The sequence below is a fragment of the Eublepharis macularius genome, chromosome 9 (assembly GCF_028583425.1).
Source record: "Eublepharis macularius isolate TG4126 chromosome 9, MPM_Emac_v1.0, whole genome shotgun sequence".
Classification (NCBI taxonomy): domain Eukaryota; kingdom Metazoa; phylum Chordata; class Lepidosauria; order Squamata; family Eublepharidae; genus Eublepharis; species Eublepharis macularius.
Window position 1 is genome coordinate 7,654,687 of NC_072798.1, and position 16,383 is coordinate 7,671,069.

At 47.7% G+C, this 16,383-nt stretch overlaps 1 protein-coding gene across 3 annotated transcripts in view; it reads left to right on the top strand.

Moving 5' to 3' along the window:
- The window catches only part of PODXL (podocalyxin like), an 81,986-nt gene that overhangs the window by 34,991 nt on the left and 30,612 nt on the right, over nt 1-16,383 (top strand). For all 3 annotated transcript variants that reach the window (XM_054989356.1, XM_054989355.1, XM_054989357.1), the window contains exons 2-4: nt 12,740-13,240; nt 15,270-15,622; nt 15,962-16,033. In XM_054989356.1, the coding sequence (XP_054845331.1) occupies nt 12,740-13,240; nt 15,270-15,622; nt 15,962-16,033 (926 nt within the window). The remainder of the gene's footprint in view (nt 1-12,739; nt 13,241-15,269; nt 15,623-15,961; nt 16,034-16,383) is intronic.

Sequence of the window (16,383 nt, forward strand, 5' to 3'; positions counted from 1 at the left end):
GGTTCACGAACCAAAAAACGGCCCGGTTCATGATGAACTTTGGTTCGTATTTTGGTTTGTGTCCACCTCTAGTTGAGAATAATTGTGAATGGGGCTTTATGTGCCCAACGGCGTGAGTATCAGTGCGCTCAACGATGCTCAATCAGCAAATGGGCCGTCTGATTTAGTTTTGCTCACCCTGGAGAGATTTGGGGTGACGGGCAGGTTTGACTCTTGGTAGAAGACTCTAATATCCCGCTGGCGACAGCCAGTGTGGGGTTTAGAGATTAAAGCATCTGACTAGGACGGGAAGAGTCTCATATTCAAATCCCCACTCTGCTATGAAGCTTCCTGGGTGTGCTTGGGTCAGTCACACACTCTCAGCCTAGCCTACCTCACAGGGTTGTTGCTGCTCCCTGGAAGGAATGACAGGGTATCAGTGTCATAGATAGGAGCTGCTACGACTTTAAGCAGAGAGGTCATGTGCACAACCTTGGGACGCATGAATCCACCTTCTGTTCCACACGAGGCCACAACCCACGAGCTTGGCTGGAGTCATTTCTGCTTGAACAACTGTGGTAAAAATTCATACCTTAGCCATGTATACCTGAGGAAGAGCAAAGAGCAGACTATACAGTGGGACTCTGTTCGGCTCTCTTTAGATGTCAAACCAACAAGGAAATTAGAATGCACCGTCTCCCATTCACGGCAACGTGGACCCCGCTATTTTCAGCCTGGTGGAGCTGGGGAGCGTCCCCGTTAATTACAGAGGCAGGGCCGCTGGCTGTGCGGAACAAAGAACTCCTGTTTTCCAGCCGGCTTTTAAAATCACCAGAAACAGAGTTCAGGTTTGCAGAGAACAAGAATGTACTTTCAACATTTCAAGTGGCCAGCAAAGACGTTTCCCTACCCGTGCTTGTTTGTCTTTAGTTTAATAATAAAAATCTGCACGGGGAGGTTATTGTTTGCTAATTAAGTCCTAGCTGTTAACAACAACATCTTATCACTAGCGCAGTCTCAGATGTTATCGTCTCAGATGTTGAACCTTGAGTTTCATGTGACAACCACAAGGTGTCTTAGATAGAAAACAAATCCGAGTCTAACGACCGGACTGGTTACTCCTGAGCAGCGTGTGAAAGCCCCTCTCCAGTTCAGCTTTACTGTTCTGTTGGCTTCTGGAACCACAATCACTCAGCACCGTATCCTGTGGCAGGATACAATCTCTCAAACCCTACCATTAGGCAGAGTGAGGGATTGGGTTGCCAGCTCCAGGCTGGGAAATTCCTGGAGGTTTGGGGGTGGAGCCTGAAGAGAGTGAGGTTTGGGGAGGGGAGGGGAGGGACCTCAGCGGGGTATCGTACCATAGAATCCAGCCTCCGAGGAGCCATTTTCTCCAGGGGAACTGATTTCCACAGCCTGAAGATCAGTTGTCATTCTGGGAGATCTCCAGCTGCCACCTGGAGGTTGGCAACCGCAATGGGGGTGACCTCAGCCATCAGATTTAGCACGCTGTTATTGAGCACTACATTATCTGTTGTTTAATTTATTCACTTATTGTTACCTTGGAAAGACCAAAGCCTTTTGGATTTCCTGCCTCAGGCACCAAAATTCTCTCTAGTGTGGCAAGACTTTTAAAGGGCGTTTAGAGCAACTCATGAAGATAGATCTGTCAATGGCCAGTAGTTATAATAATAATAACAACAACATTCAATTTATATACCGCCCTTCAGGACAACTTAATGCCCACTCAGAGCGGTTTACAAAGTATGCCATTATTATCCCCGCAACAAAACACCCTGTGAGGTGGATGGGGCTGAGAGAGCTCCAGAGAGCTGTGACTAGCCCAAGGTCACCCAGCTGGCTTCAAGCGGAGAAGCGGGGAATCAAACCCGGCTCTCCAGATTGGAGCCCTGCCGCTCTTAACCACAACACCAAACTGGAACCTCCCATGTTCAGAGGCTGCGTATCTCGGAATGGCAGTCACTGCAGGCAACAGTGGATGGAAGCTTCAGCCCCCATTCTTGTGTTTGTAACTTTCTGGACCATCTGAGTGGCCTAGGGTCGCCAACCCCCAGGTGGTGGCTGGAGCTCTCCCAAAATTACAGGTGATCTCCAGACCACAGAGATCAATTCTTCTGGGAAAAAATGGCTGCTTTGAAGGGTGAACTGTGACATTATATACCCTGCTGAGGCCTCTCCCCTTCCCAAACCTTGCCTTCCCCAGGCTCCGCTCCCAACATCTTCAGAAATTTTCCAACCCAAAGTTGGCACCCTTAGGGTGGCCATTGTGGGAAACGGTGGTAGACTAGGTGGTCTGAGCATTCTGTAATCATCAGCATATCGGCCTAGGACCCTCGTTCAGATCTGTTCTTTGCGGTGCCGCTTGCTCGATGACCTTAGGCCCATCATTCTGTCTCAGCCTCACCTACCTCACAGGGTCGTTGTGAGGGTAAAACAAGGAAGGGCAAGCCACGTGTGGTGCTCTGGACTCCTTGGAGGAAGGGAAGGCATAAGAAAGCCTTTATGGAGCGAAGCTATCCCAGCTTTACAGGGCTACAGCCTGTGTTTTGGATCACCTTCCCTTCTCTTCCTGTCCAGTAATTCCTCCCTCATTTCCTGAGCTGTGCGAGTCATTTCTTTCCACGTCCGTCACACTGGAAGCTTTTTTTCCCAGGCTTTGCCGGAAATGTGTTTGTGGAGAAAAGACAAATAGAGGAGCACGTAGGTATATTGATACACATGCTCCTATCATACAGATATGTGGGAAATATTTTTTCAGAGGAGGGGGGAGCCTTCGCTCGGTCCCGTTCTCCGAGTTCTGTTCACAAGGGGGTGGATTTGTACGCAGCTTTTCCTGCTGGAAGAAAACATGTTCAGCTTCCTCGCCAAGCGAGAGATCTCACCACCAGCGTGCATCTCTAAAGACTGCAAAATATTTAAAAGGAAAGAAATAGGGAAAATCCACAGCCCAGTAGGTAAAAGCGACTATATTGTACAGTGGAGGTCTTCAACCTTTCCGGAGCTGGGATCCACTGAGCTGTCAGCACATGACATCAGAAACAGATGCCAGGAAGAAGGGTTACTAGAGATGACGTCACAGCTGATGTGAGCAGCAGACCAAAAGATTCGGGGCACAGAAAGAATAAGCTGTGCATTCGGGAAGCAAACCCTAGCGAGGAACGAGCAAGGGCCATACATGCGGAGGAATCCTCTTTGCAACCGTGTGACCTCCACTCACTGTCCCACTTCTCCTCTCTCTGTGTTTGCTCAGAGAAGCAGGAACTGGGGGGTACTTTTCAGAGGTCAGACGTTTGGGAAGTGTGGGGCGATGTGGAGTAGTGGTTAGAGTGTGGGACTAGAATAAGGGAGACCGAGGATCGGAGCTCCACTTTGCCATGGAAGATTGCTAAGTGAACTTGGGTCAGTCACGCTCTCTCAGCCTAATCTACCTCACAGGGTTGTTGTGAGGAAAATAGTGGGAACCACGTTGGGTTCCCACTGGGGAGACAAGTAGAGAATAAATAACAAATAAATGCTGCTCCAAACAAACTTCTTTGCTCTCCCCAGTGTATCTATTTAATATCCTGCCCTTCCTCTAAGAAGTTTGGAGCAACATATATGGTTCTCCTTTTACTCATTGTTTTATCCTTTCAACAACCCTGTGAGGCAGGCTAGGCTGAGAAAGGATGACTGGCCTAAGATTGTTCACTGGCCTTGCTAGAGCAGGGACTTAAACCCAAGTCTCCCACTTTCTAGTCGAGGGATCCCCAACCTTTTTGAGCCTGTGGGCACACTTGGAATTCTGACACAGTGTGGTGGGCGCAGCCACAAAATGGCTGCCACAAGATGGCTGCTGCAGCTTACCTTCAGTCACACAGTGAAGATCCTTGTGTTGTGGAAGCAGTTTCTTCCAGAAGAAGGTTTTTAAAAACCTGCCCAGCCAATCAATACTCCAAAGGCTAGTCAGAAGCCATGCTTTGCAAAAGCCCCACTGGGCCCCACTCACTTTCTAAAAACTCTTGAGGGGGCACCAGGAAAGTTGTCGGTGGGCACAGTTGTCTAGTCCTACACTCTAATTTCTACATCTCACTGACTTATTCTAATAGAGAAACTGAAGAAAGTTTTAAGCCTTCCCCTGCACAAGCATAGCCTAAATATAGGGTTGCCAGCCTCCAGGTAGTGGCTGGAGATCTCCCAGAATTACAACCGGTCTCCAGGCCACAGAGATCAGTTCACCTGGAGAAAATGGCTACTTCGGGGGCTGGACTCTATGGAAGTATGCCATGCCAAGGTCCTTTCCCTCCTCAAACTCCACTTTCTCCAGGTTTCACCCAACAAATCTCCAGGAATTTCCCAACATGGAGCTGGCAACCCTACCTAAACAGGGTGCAGGGCTCGGTGGACTTAGGGCTGCCAATCCCCCGCTTGGGGCGGAGGATCCCCCCTTCCCACCTCCTCCTCCCCCCAACCCCACTTACCTGGCCAATGGGGGGCATGCCCCCGGGCGGCGCAGCCCTGGATAGCGTGGCACAGCCCGCACCCTGCCACGCCCCCCCCCCCACCATGCACCGGGCCAGTTTCTGGCTGAATCAGGCCTACAGGGAATGATTCAGCCTTTCGGCAAGCATGGCAACACATGCTGGGCCGCCCTTTGACCTGCATGATGATGTCATTTCCCGGAAGTGACATCGTCGTGCATGCCAGGAGTGCATGAGAGAGAAGGGACACCAATCACCACGGAGGGTGAGTGCCAGGTTACCAGTCCCCCACCGGGGGACTAAAGGGACCTGACAACCCTGGGTGGACTTATGCCCTGATCTCACAGGGCTCTTCTAATGAACACCAGCTCCAGAACTGACCTCTTTGAGGACTGCAATGAGATTTCATGTCTTATTTTTAAATCTTTATATTCATTACTCATCTATAAGAATTGAATTGCAACTGTTTCCAAAGAGGAGGAGGCCGGCACCCACACGCCACACATCCTGCCCAGCTAGCAGACCCCTTCAGTTTCCAGGGCTACTCGTTTTGTGCTTTCTTCCCCGTTTTGTTTGCCCGCCAGCAATCAATCTCATCTTCGAAGGCCTCTCAAGGCAGCAGCATCCATCAAAGGGTTCAGCTGCCTGGGGCAATCTTATAAAGCATTGACACCTCTAGAGCCGTTTATCCTGCCAGGCCCATCTGAGTTGGGGCGATAAGAGCAGAATCGGGCAGGAGGGAGAATGCTTGCGCTATCCTCTCCTCCCTGGGCACAAAACAGAAAGGGTTTTTATCTGGAAGCATCTTCCGGGCTGGGCAAGTGACACAGACTCCAAAGGCAGCGCTCTCCTTTTTGGTTTGCACGCAGTTGCGGATAACAGCTAGGGGCCGTATATGTTTACCACTTTAGCCTCTGTCTCTTGCAGAGACAAGCCAGGGTTTTATCCGTCAGCCCTCATCCTGGAAGGTTTTTGAGGAGAACTTTTTTGGAAAGTTACATTCCCACCTGCAGGAAATGCCACAAAGTGATTGGTTCAGAGTGCAAGGGTGGGAAGGAGTGGGGGGGGCTTATTCCAGAGTTGGCCGATCTGTCATGTTTGCCGTCAAGAAAATACATTTTCATTGGTGGTGGGTGAAAAGCACCATGAAGTCGGAGCCAACTTATGGCAGCCTCAAAGAGCTTTCAAGGCAAGAGACTTCAGAGGTGGTTTGCCATTGTCTGCCGCTGCGTAGTGACCCTGGACTTTCTTGGTGGTCTCCCATTTAATAACAATAATAATATGTGATTTATATACTGCCCTTCAGGAAAATTTAACACCCTCTCAGAGCAGTTTACAAAGTGTTATTATTATCCTCACAACAATCACCCTGTGAGGTGGGTGAGGCTGAGAGAGCTCTGAGAGAGCTGTGACTGACCCAAGATCACCCAGCTGGCTTCAAGCGGAGGAGTGGGGAATCAAACCTGGTTCTCCAGATTAGGGTCCTGCCACTCTTAACCACTACACCAAACTGGCTTCCTTAAGTTTGGTACTAATCAGGGCTGGGCCTGCTTAGCTTTCAAGTTCTGACATCTCAGGTCTTCGGGGGGGTGTTTTATTTATATCTTGCTTTTCAGACAGACTTGGCTTCCAAGTAGCTTGCAGGAATTGGGTAACAATTGCCATTTTTCACAAATTCTCCTTGGGGTAGGGGATCTCAGCAGGAGCCGAAACCAGGCACAATGGAAAAGAGCCGGACTGCTTCCTGTCCTCCCTCCCTGACGCTTGGAAGCTCCCAATGGTCCCAAAGTCAGAAAAATGGAGGGGGAAGAGGCTGAACTTCCCCTGTGTGGCTGGGCTTACTGACTCAAGCTCAGAGAAATCTGTTTCTCTCTGGATCTCCGCTTTCTGCTTCTATTATTTAACGTTTCTGTCTTGCGCTGATAGATGGCCTTTCCGCCGGCTTAAGAAGCCTTCCTCTAGCGGAAACCTTGTCGTGCTAGAGGATAGTGCTGCTGTTCAGGTTGCAGGCTCCAAGCCAAAGATAATTTACAAAAAAAGCCCTATAATCAGTCTTGAAAATATGTCAAAAAGACAAGCGAGGAGTCTAATTTTTGGTCCAAATCCTGAAGTGTATTGAAAGTACACATCAGGAAGTATTGCATCATTTGCTCATTAGATCTCGGCAGCCTTGTTAATTGAGGAAAGATTCTTTGGGTTTTTTAATACCTTGTTCAAAACCTTTATTTCGAATTTCTCGTAACATTCTTTAGTATAGGATGGGAAAAGAAAATTTCATCCCTTACAATGCAATACTATAAAAAATAGAGCTGCTGTAGCACAGTGGCTAAGTGGTTTGGCTGTGAATACTGGTTCAAATCCCACTGCTGCCATGAGCTCAGTAGGTGGCCTTGGGTCAGCCACTCCTCTCATCCCCAGCTGTATTGTGGGGATAATAATAACACTAACTTGTTCAGCATTCTGGGTGGAGCACGAATCTGTCTAGAAGAGCAGTATATAAGCCCAATTATTATTTTTCGACTGAGTGCCGGCGGGTGTCCTCCTTCTTCCATCTAAGACCACCACTTCTTCTGGGGCTGCCCTCGGCCATCTGCTATGCCCGTATACGGACTCCCAACATTTGTTTAAATAGCCTGCTCCTGGACTATTTTAATGATTTTTTAAAAAATTATTATTGATTTTATGTTTTCGTGATTTTAATGTATCTTTTAATGTTGTTAGCCGCCCTGAGCCCATCTGTGGGGAGGGCAGGGTATAAATAGAATAAAATAAATAAATAAAGTAATAATTTTTTTAATAATAATACTAAACTTGGAAGGGTATATTTCGGTTTAGGATTGCAGTATTAGTCACAGTACAAACAGTGAAATCCTAAGCAGAGTTACCCCATTGATTTCAGTGAGTTTAAACTGGAGTAACTGCTTAAAAAGAATTTCAGCCAGTCAATCACGTGTAATAAGAGCTGGTGAACATACAAAATGTGACATGCGTTTTGTATAATTTTTAGGAAGACTACGGGTGCAATCCTAAGGTCGCTTCCCTGGGAGTAAGCCCCATTGAATAAGATGGAGCTTACTTCTGAGTCGACCTGCTTACTATTGCTTCCTAACTAGGCAATCCTTAGGGCACTTTCCTGAGAGTAAGTCTCATGGAATATCATAAGCATACCTTGGTGTTTTGGATAGGTTTGCCAACCTCCTGCAGTTCTCCAGGAATTGCAACTCATTGCCAGACAACAGGGATTAGTTCCCTGTAGGAAATGGCAGCTTTGGAAGGTAGACCCTACGGCTTCACATCACAACTGAGCTCCTTCTCTTCCCAAAATCCTGATCCGCCCCCAAATCTCAAGGGATCTCCCCACCCAGAATTGGCAATCATGCCTCCAGGGCATGTGCCAAATTTTTAATTTGAGTCAACAAATGATAAAAAAAGGAAACCGTTTGTTTCTATATGATTATTTCTATAAGAGGAATTTGAATTAAGATTTTATTCCTTTTCTCTGTAAGGTCCCCCAAGGCTGCCTGCAACAATTATAAAATGTTTTTTTAAAATACCTTTAAAACGTCATTGGAGAACTGTGGATTATTGCTTGAGAAGGTTTCAAGTAGAGAAGAATGACCATTGAAATGAGAAGAGAGAGGGTCAGGATAGCAAACGGGAGTCTGGTGGCAACAGGAAGATGATCAAGTTCGTTATGCTAGCAAGCCTAGTTCGTCAGGTGAATGTCAGATACCACTTGGTTTGTGCTACAACAGACTGGTATGACTAGGGGCGTGCACAGGGGGAAAATCGGTAAATTTGGGTTCGGTAGTACTGAACTGGGGGGGGGGGAATTCAGAATTTCCCGAATACTGAATTCGTTCCCCAGTTCGGTTCAGTGATACACAGCAAATTTGGTAAAATTCAGCTATTGTCTCCTATGGAAACTCAATTTGGTGGCCTAAGGGGGTATTTTTGACCGAATTTCACCAAATTTGCAGGGGACCTACTCCTCACTGGAACTGCCAGTTGAGATAATGCTGACCTAGCTTACATTTGTAGGGATTACAGCGATATAATGTATGCAGGGCACTTTGATTATTCAAGGGTGCTGTAGAGAGCCCTGGAGAACCAGTCTGGTGTAATGGTTAGAGTTTTGGACTTACTGGATGACCTTGGGTCATTCATTCTTTTTGGCCTATCCAAGAGAAATGGAAGAGAGGAGAATGATATAAGCCACTGTGGGTCTCCATTGGTGAGAAAGCTGGGATAGAAATGAAGTAAACCTACATCACAGGTATATTGTCGAAGGCTTTCACAGCCAGAGGGCGTTGGTTGTTGTAGATTTTCTGGGCTGTATGGCTGTGGTCTTGGCATTGTAGTTCCCGATGTTTCGCCAGCAGCTGTGACCTCTGAAGATGTCAGTCACGGCTGCTGGCAAAACGTCAGGAGCTACAATGCCAAGACCATGGCCATACAGCCCGGAAAATCTACAACAACCAACTACCTCACAGGGTTGCTGTGCAGATAGGAGGGGGGAACCCAGAACCCAGTACGCTGCCCTAAACTCCTTGGAGGAAGGGTGGATTAAAAACATGAGCTAAATAAATCAAATGCTAAATAGCTGTGTAATTATGACTCTGTGGTCTGGTTATATACATACAATGTGAGGAAGGGAAAAGACTGGAAGAATTTTTGGAATGATGCACATAAACCAAGTTTAATTTTAGGAATAGTTTTGCTTTATCATAATCTCAATTTCGGTGTTGTGGCAAATTCTCGCAATAGTCGGTTGAGACAAGAAACAACCTATTTTTTTAAAAGCAGTTTGGAAAAACAAAGACGGGGAAACTTTGCCGCACCACCGGGCTCCTTCATAGCACAAGGAAAACAGCCTCTTGCCGCCGCAGGACCCCCTTATAAGCACAGACTGCCTCTTAAAGTGGAAGGAGCCTCTTGCCTTGAAAACGACTCCTGGATTTCCGACACTCTTTGATGAAATTAACCCCTTGCCCCCACTTAATCAGAAAAGGCTGCAGAGGGGAAACGAGGATTTCCAAGTCAGACTCGGATGCCCCCAGAAACCTGGCTGTCGTTTTTCCCAGTCTTTCTCCTGAGCTACCGTGGCTCCACGCCAACGACACCGCAAAAGGGCTTGGGACCCACCCGGCTGAATGGAGCGTGACTCTCTCTCTATTTCCGCAGCTATTCTTTGGCGTTTCCCTTTCTCGCTATTAATAGACTCCGAGCCAACCCAAGCTTTGTGTCACCAAGGTGGCTGGAAGGGAGAGGAAGTTATCTCGATAGGAAAGAAAGGGTCTCGGGCAAGGAGTGAACTTGCGGGCAGGCACCGGTGAGAGGCTTGGATGTAGGTGGAGGCGGAAGGGAAGGGCAGTTCCGGTCTTTGCTTTGTTACTACTCTAATTGACCAGAATGGCCATAAATAGATAAGTGTGTCCTTATTCTTGTTTAAGCCACCTGGTCTTAGGCTTTAAGGTAAAGTTCTTGTCCTGGTTCTCTACAGAGCCAGTTTGGTGTAGTGGTTAAGAGAGGTGGACTCTAATCTGGAGAACCGGGTTTGATTCCCCATTCCTCTGCTTGAAGCCAGCCGGGTGACCTTGGGTCAGTCACAGCTCTCTCAGAACTCTCTCAGCCCCACCCACCTCACAGGGTGATCGTCATGAGGATAATAATAACACACTTTGTAAACCGGTCTGAGCGAGCATTAAGTTGTCCTGAAGGGTGGTATATAAATCAAATGTAGTAGTAGTTGTAATTGTTATAGAAGAAATTGGCTTCTGTTGTAAGGCTAGATTTTTTTTTTAAAGCGCACACATAACATTGGGATCATGGAGAGACAGTGTGGTATAGTGGTTAAAGAAGCTAGAATCTGGGAGACTCAGGTTCGAATCCCCCACTCTGCTGTGGAAGTTTCCTGAGTGACATGGGGCGAGTCACACTCTCTCAGCCTCACCCGCCTCACAGAGTTGTTGTGGGGATAAAATTAAGAAGCATGATATAAATCTCTTTGGGTTCCCCATTGGTGACCAGGGCAAGGTATAATGAAGTCAATAAAAATGGATTTCCATCACTACATTGCCAGCACGTGGCTCAATACTCCAGTAGTCAAGAGGGAATAATATAGCATAGTTTCACTAGGTGTCGGATGGTCAAAGAAGGCAGACCAATATTGACGAATTTACTACTAACTAGCCACTCGTACCCTTGCATTGGGTTCTGTCACACAAAGAGACCAGTTTGGCCTTCTTGGCAGCAGCCTGAGAGCTGTGGAAGACCCTTCCATGGGAGACTCACCTTGCCTCCTCTTTCCAGACAATTCGAAAGAGTTTTTTGCACCTCATCTTCATTCACAATTGCCTTTCAGCCGACATTTTCACAGAATCATAGGGTTGGAAGGGACCTTCAGGGTCATCTAGTCCAACCCCCTGCACAGTGCATAAAGTTCACAACCACCTTACCCCAATGACCCCTGTTCCATGCCCAGAAGATGGCAAAACACCGCCAGGATCCCTAGCCAAACTGGCCTGGGGAAAATTGCTTCCTGACCCAGGAATAAAAAAATAACCTCCTGCATGACATTTTATGGTTACTTTCTGTCTCTTTTCGTCGTGCTTTCATATCTTTTCATTTAAAACTATTGCTCCTACCTTTGAAGGTGCTGTAGAAGTTTTTAAGCTTATAAAGGTTTCGTGGATAAATGAGTACAAAAAAATTGCAATGAAGGGTTGGATTCTTGCTCTGGTGGGATCAGAGGAAGAACGTAAGATGAGCCCTGCCAAATCAGACCATTGGTCCATCTAGTCCAGTATCCGGTCTCATAGTGGCCAACCAGTTGCTATGGAAGACCAATAACAGCATAGAGGCTGAGATCTTCCCTTGATGTTGTCTCCGATATTCAGAAGTTTACTGCTTCTGAATGTGGTGTTTCCCTTGATGGCTGATAGCCACTGGTAGACCTCCACCTTTAGTGGAAGGGAACCTTTGGAGCCCAACTCTCAGCAGTTCTGTTATCTGTATCGTTCTTCCAAGAGACAGGGAGAATTCTTGCCATATCTGGTCAAAAGGCTGGGAAAGTAGGAGAGTTTTGAAATTCCCCTCAACAGTAAGAATGCATGGATGACTAGCGTATCAAGTGGTTATGGTGCACTGTGGTAAGCTCCCACTGCTAGTTAGTACTTCCCTTATGTTACGAACTGTGTCGGGCACCCATCAAAGAAGAAACATAAGTTGTATTTAGAAGTTGGGGATCCGCGTGGATTCTTTGTGTGGAGGAGGAAGCAGGATGTGCCCGTTGTCCTTTCTCTCCGCATGTTGCATCTTCAGATTCCGAAAGTCTGAACGGGGCTGCAGAATGGAGACTGTGCCTCCGGTGTCTAAAAACAGCAGAGCCCAGGTTTAAAGTTGAGCAGAACTCTTCTTCAAGCTCAGATTCCTGAGACAACATGCGCTTTGGGTTGCCAACCCCCAGATGGGACCTGAAGTCTTCCCAAAATTGAAACTGATCTTCAGACTACAAAGATCAGTTCGCCTGGAGAAAACGGCAACTTTGGAGGGTGGACTCTGTGGTGCTATTCCCCACTGAGGTCCCTCCAAACCCTGCCCCCAAATCTCCAGGAAATTCCCCACTTGGAGCTGGCAACCCTGTTTGGTCCCCAGATGCTTGCGAACACAAGTGAACACCTGAAACTCTTATACTAAGTTGGATCCATCTGTCTATTAAGGTCTGTGTTAGATCATGATGGCTAGTCTGTCTGTAGCTGTAGAAAAGAGCAAGGCTCCAGTAGAACCTGTAAGACTAACAAAATTTGTGGTAGGGTATGAGCTTTTGTGAGCCACAGCTCACTTCTTCAGAATGGAGAACGGTGGTCTATGTTGTCTCCTTTGACTGACAGTCGTTCTCTGGGGTCTCAGGTTAAGGAGTTTCCGATAACCTACTATCTTCTTTTAGTAAACTCTGCAAAGCATTGAATCTGGCACCTCATGCTGGCAAAGTAGATACTCTGTCATTGAGCCACAACCTCACGCTATGACCCCGCATGTTTGAAAAGCAACCTTGTCGTTGATAGGGGCACAAAAGGCCTAAATTTCAGTGGGGAGTGTTCTTTCAGCTCATTTAACACTTTGGGTCATGCCTTGAATGTGTGAACATGCCAAGAGTAGATGAAAACGTGTGTGAACGGGCTGGTGGCAGTGACTGGAAGAGGATGCAGGGAGAGGGGGGGCAAGAGTTGGGGACCGGAGAAATGTTTCGATGATGCCCCTCACTTTCTGGGTCTCTTTAGGGCATGCTGATGACACCACTGCTTTGGTCACCACCATCAAAGAGTCTACTAGTCTGGGAACGACTTCAGCAACCCAAAGTTCTGGAGCTACAGTGGTCACCACGCCTACCGCTGCCGCGCCAGGAACACCGACAACGACAAGTACAACTCTTTCCTCCCAGACTACCGCAAGCAGCAGTCAAACCACTGGGCCCAGAGAAACAACCACGCCGAAGGAAAGCAGCACCGGTTCCGCCAGCACACCAGCGGGATCGTCTTTAGGAGCCACCACGGTGAAGCCCGCTTCATCAGTTAGGACTTCGACCTCAGATGTGGCCGCTGCAACCACTCCCGGCCCTGTTTCTCCGCCCACATCGGGTGTAACTGCCACACAGCCACCGCCAGCGTTGAGTCCCAGTTCAGCTGCTGTCGGCACAACAGGGACGACATCGTCAGTTAGCACGTCACCTAAGTCAGTGGCAAGTACTTCTCTGGCCCAGAAGCCAACTAACGTCGCTGCAGGTATTCCTCTACGGAACATTTGGAAACGGAGAAATGCATAATGTATCAGCTGCCATTCCTGGTTTTGTCTGTAGAGAGAATCCTCGATCCTTCTCAGTCCCATGCTGAGGAGCTATGCCTAGAGTCAGGCAAGCTGAAAAATACCGAGCCCACATTTCACATTCAGTCTAATCTGTGAATCTGCTCATTTTCACCTGGTTAAGGTGCTTGATTAAATGCTTTTCCATGTAATTTAATTTAATTTAATTTATTATATTTATATTCTGCCCTCCCCGCTTTCGCAGGCTCAGGGCGGATAACAAATACAAACACCATTAAAAACATTTAAAAACATTAAATAATACATTTAAAAACATTTAAAAACATTAAATATTACAGTTCATGCTGCATAGTGGTTCATACATGCCTCTGTGTTCGCATAGGGGCCATGGTTTAACCCCCCCTTCACGGGGGGGGGGGGCACTGCCCGGCGTCAGCCATATGCCTGGCGGAATAGCTCTGTCTTACAGGCCCGGCAAAATGCAAGCAAATCATGCCGGGCCCTTGTCTCGCAAGACAGAGCATTCCACCAGGTCGGGGCCAGGACCGAAAAGGCCCTGGCCCTGGTCGACGCCAGGCGGGCCTCCCTAGGGCCAGGGACACTTAAAAGATGTTTTCCACCAGAGTGGAGAGTCCTCCGGGGCTCATATGGTGAGAGACGGTCCCTCAGATACGTCGGTCCCAGTCCGCGTAGGGCTTTGTAGGTTAACACCAAAACCTTGAACCTGATTCGGTACTCCACTGGCAGCCAATGCAGCTGGGATAGCACCAGTGTAATATGCTCCCACACCGGTGCTCCAGCAATGACCCGCGCTGCTGCATTCTGTACCAGCTGTAACCGCCGGATCAGGCCCATGGGAAGCCCAGCGTAGAGCGCGTTACAGTAATCCAACCTTTTTAAAACCAGGGATCTTTTTAAAACCATTATTTATTTATTTATTTTATTCGATTTATACCCCGCCCTCCCCACAAATGGGCTCAGGGCGGCTAACAACATTAAAAAAATACATAAAAATCACAAAAACATAAAATCAACAATATTTTTTAAAAAATCATTAAAATAGTCCAGGAGTAGGCTATTTAGACAAATATTGGGAGTCCATATACGGGCACAGCATTTTGTTTACCAACAAGGTTTTTAACCCAAACCCTGAGATCAGAGAACATCACATGAATTGCATATGTTGATTCTGCATTCTGCACAGTAGAGCAAATCCAACTACTTTAAGGGGCTCTTCCTCCAATGGAATTCACGGGAGCCATATATGAACACCCGAAGCTGCCTTTTATATTGAGTCAGACCCTTGGTCCATCGAGGTTAATATTACCTGCTCAGACTGGCAGCAGCTCTCAAGGGTCTCAGGCGGAGGCCTTTTACATCACCGACTGCCAGATTCGGAGCTGCCGGGGATTGAACCTAGGACCTTCTGCATGCTAAGAAGATGCTGTACCACTGAGCCACGGAAGAGCCCCTTAAATTGGAGGAATGCATCAAACTTTGCTTAGTGGAGTGGGAAGGTGGGGGTAAGATCTACCCTGATATAAAGTGGCTTGTGGGTGATAATCATAGTCATAGGATAGGAGGGAACCTCCAGGGTCATCTAGTCCAATCCCCTGCACAATGCAGGAAATTCACAACTACCCCCCCAAGCCCCTCCAGTGACCCCTGCTCCATGCCCACAAGATGGCAAAACGCCTTCAGAATCCCTAGCCAAACTGGCCTGGGGAAAATTGCTTCCTTACCCAAAAGTGGTGATCAGCTTTACCCTGGGCATGTAAGATGGAGCCACAAGAAGTAAGCACTAATGTAACCCTTCCCGCCCTCCCTCTCATGATCTGCCTATGGTGGATAATGGGTGGATAAATCTCAGCCTGCCCTCAATGTGAAAATCTTAGCCGTCCCAAAAAGTGTGTGGATGGAGAGGGGACATGACATTTTAAAATACTGGTTTGTTTTTTCCTTTCTGCTTCTCTCTTCTTTAAATGAAAGCAACAAGCCCAGCTGTCACCCCGTCTCAAGGACATGCTGGAGTGACTCAGGGAAGCACCGCTGTAAGCCAGGGCTATGTTACCACCGCGAACGGGCAGTCTGCCGGTAGTCCTGGGGGATCTGTGGCTCCAGCCGCAGGGCAACCAACACCATCCAAGGAAACACAGGCGACCACAAGCACAAAACCTGAAGGAACACCTGGAACGACAGTCCACCCGTCGTCCCATGCAGGTTCACAAGCCACACCCTCGAGCCCAGGGGTCTCGGTCTCAACGACTATCAAGGGCCCCCCAGCTCAGCACAATCCACCTGCTGACAAAGGCAATCACACCTGGTTTCTGTCCCAGATCCAGGTAAAGCACAGCTGTGTTTTTTAAAAAAAATGTTATCAATGATTTCAGCCCTCTGCTTTAGGTATTTGTTGATTTGGGGGGGGGGTTGTATGCGGGTGTTGTGTAGCCTTGGGGCCCAATGGGGAAGTGTGCGAAGATAAGGCATTTTCTGTTCCTGTGAGGGAGAAGGAAAAGGGGGGAGATTTTCAAATTGAAAGCGCCAGGGGTAAGGCCCTGGGAAACGGGAAGGACAAGGTGAATCGCAGCAAATGATGTTCCATGTACTTTTCAGTTGTGGGTCATGTTTTCACGTCCAGCAGGCAATTGGCTCTGCATTTTAACCTTCTTTTGCCCTTTCAGATCATGTGTGAGTCAGCGATACCCTCAGAAAATCAGGCCATCGTTCTGACCCTCAACGAGTCCACCTCGTGTGTAAGTACACGCCTAAGGGGGACAGTTTGTCCTCCCTCTTGTTCTTTTCAAGTCATGTTTACGTTAGTGGCGTAAAGGTTTTTGAGCCTTTGCAGTGTGCCAGCTGCATACAGATTGCTTCATAATTTTTACCTCATTCATCTTCCCAAGTCGCTGCCAGCTGTCGCTGAGAAACTGCGACTTGTTCAGGATTGGCCAGGATATTTTTGTTCCCACAGGAAGAGATTTAAACCAGGGTTTGCTTTCTCCAAACCACTGCAACTTGGTGGCAGCGTAGTGGCAGTTCTTTGGCTTCTGTCTGTCACTAGAAAAGAGCCAGAGTCCAGTAGCACCTTTAAGACTAACAAAAT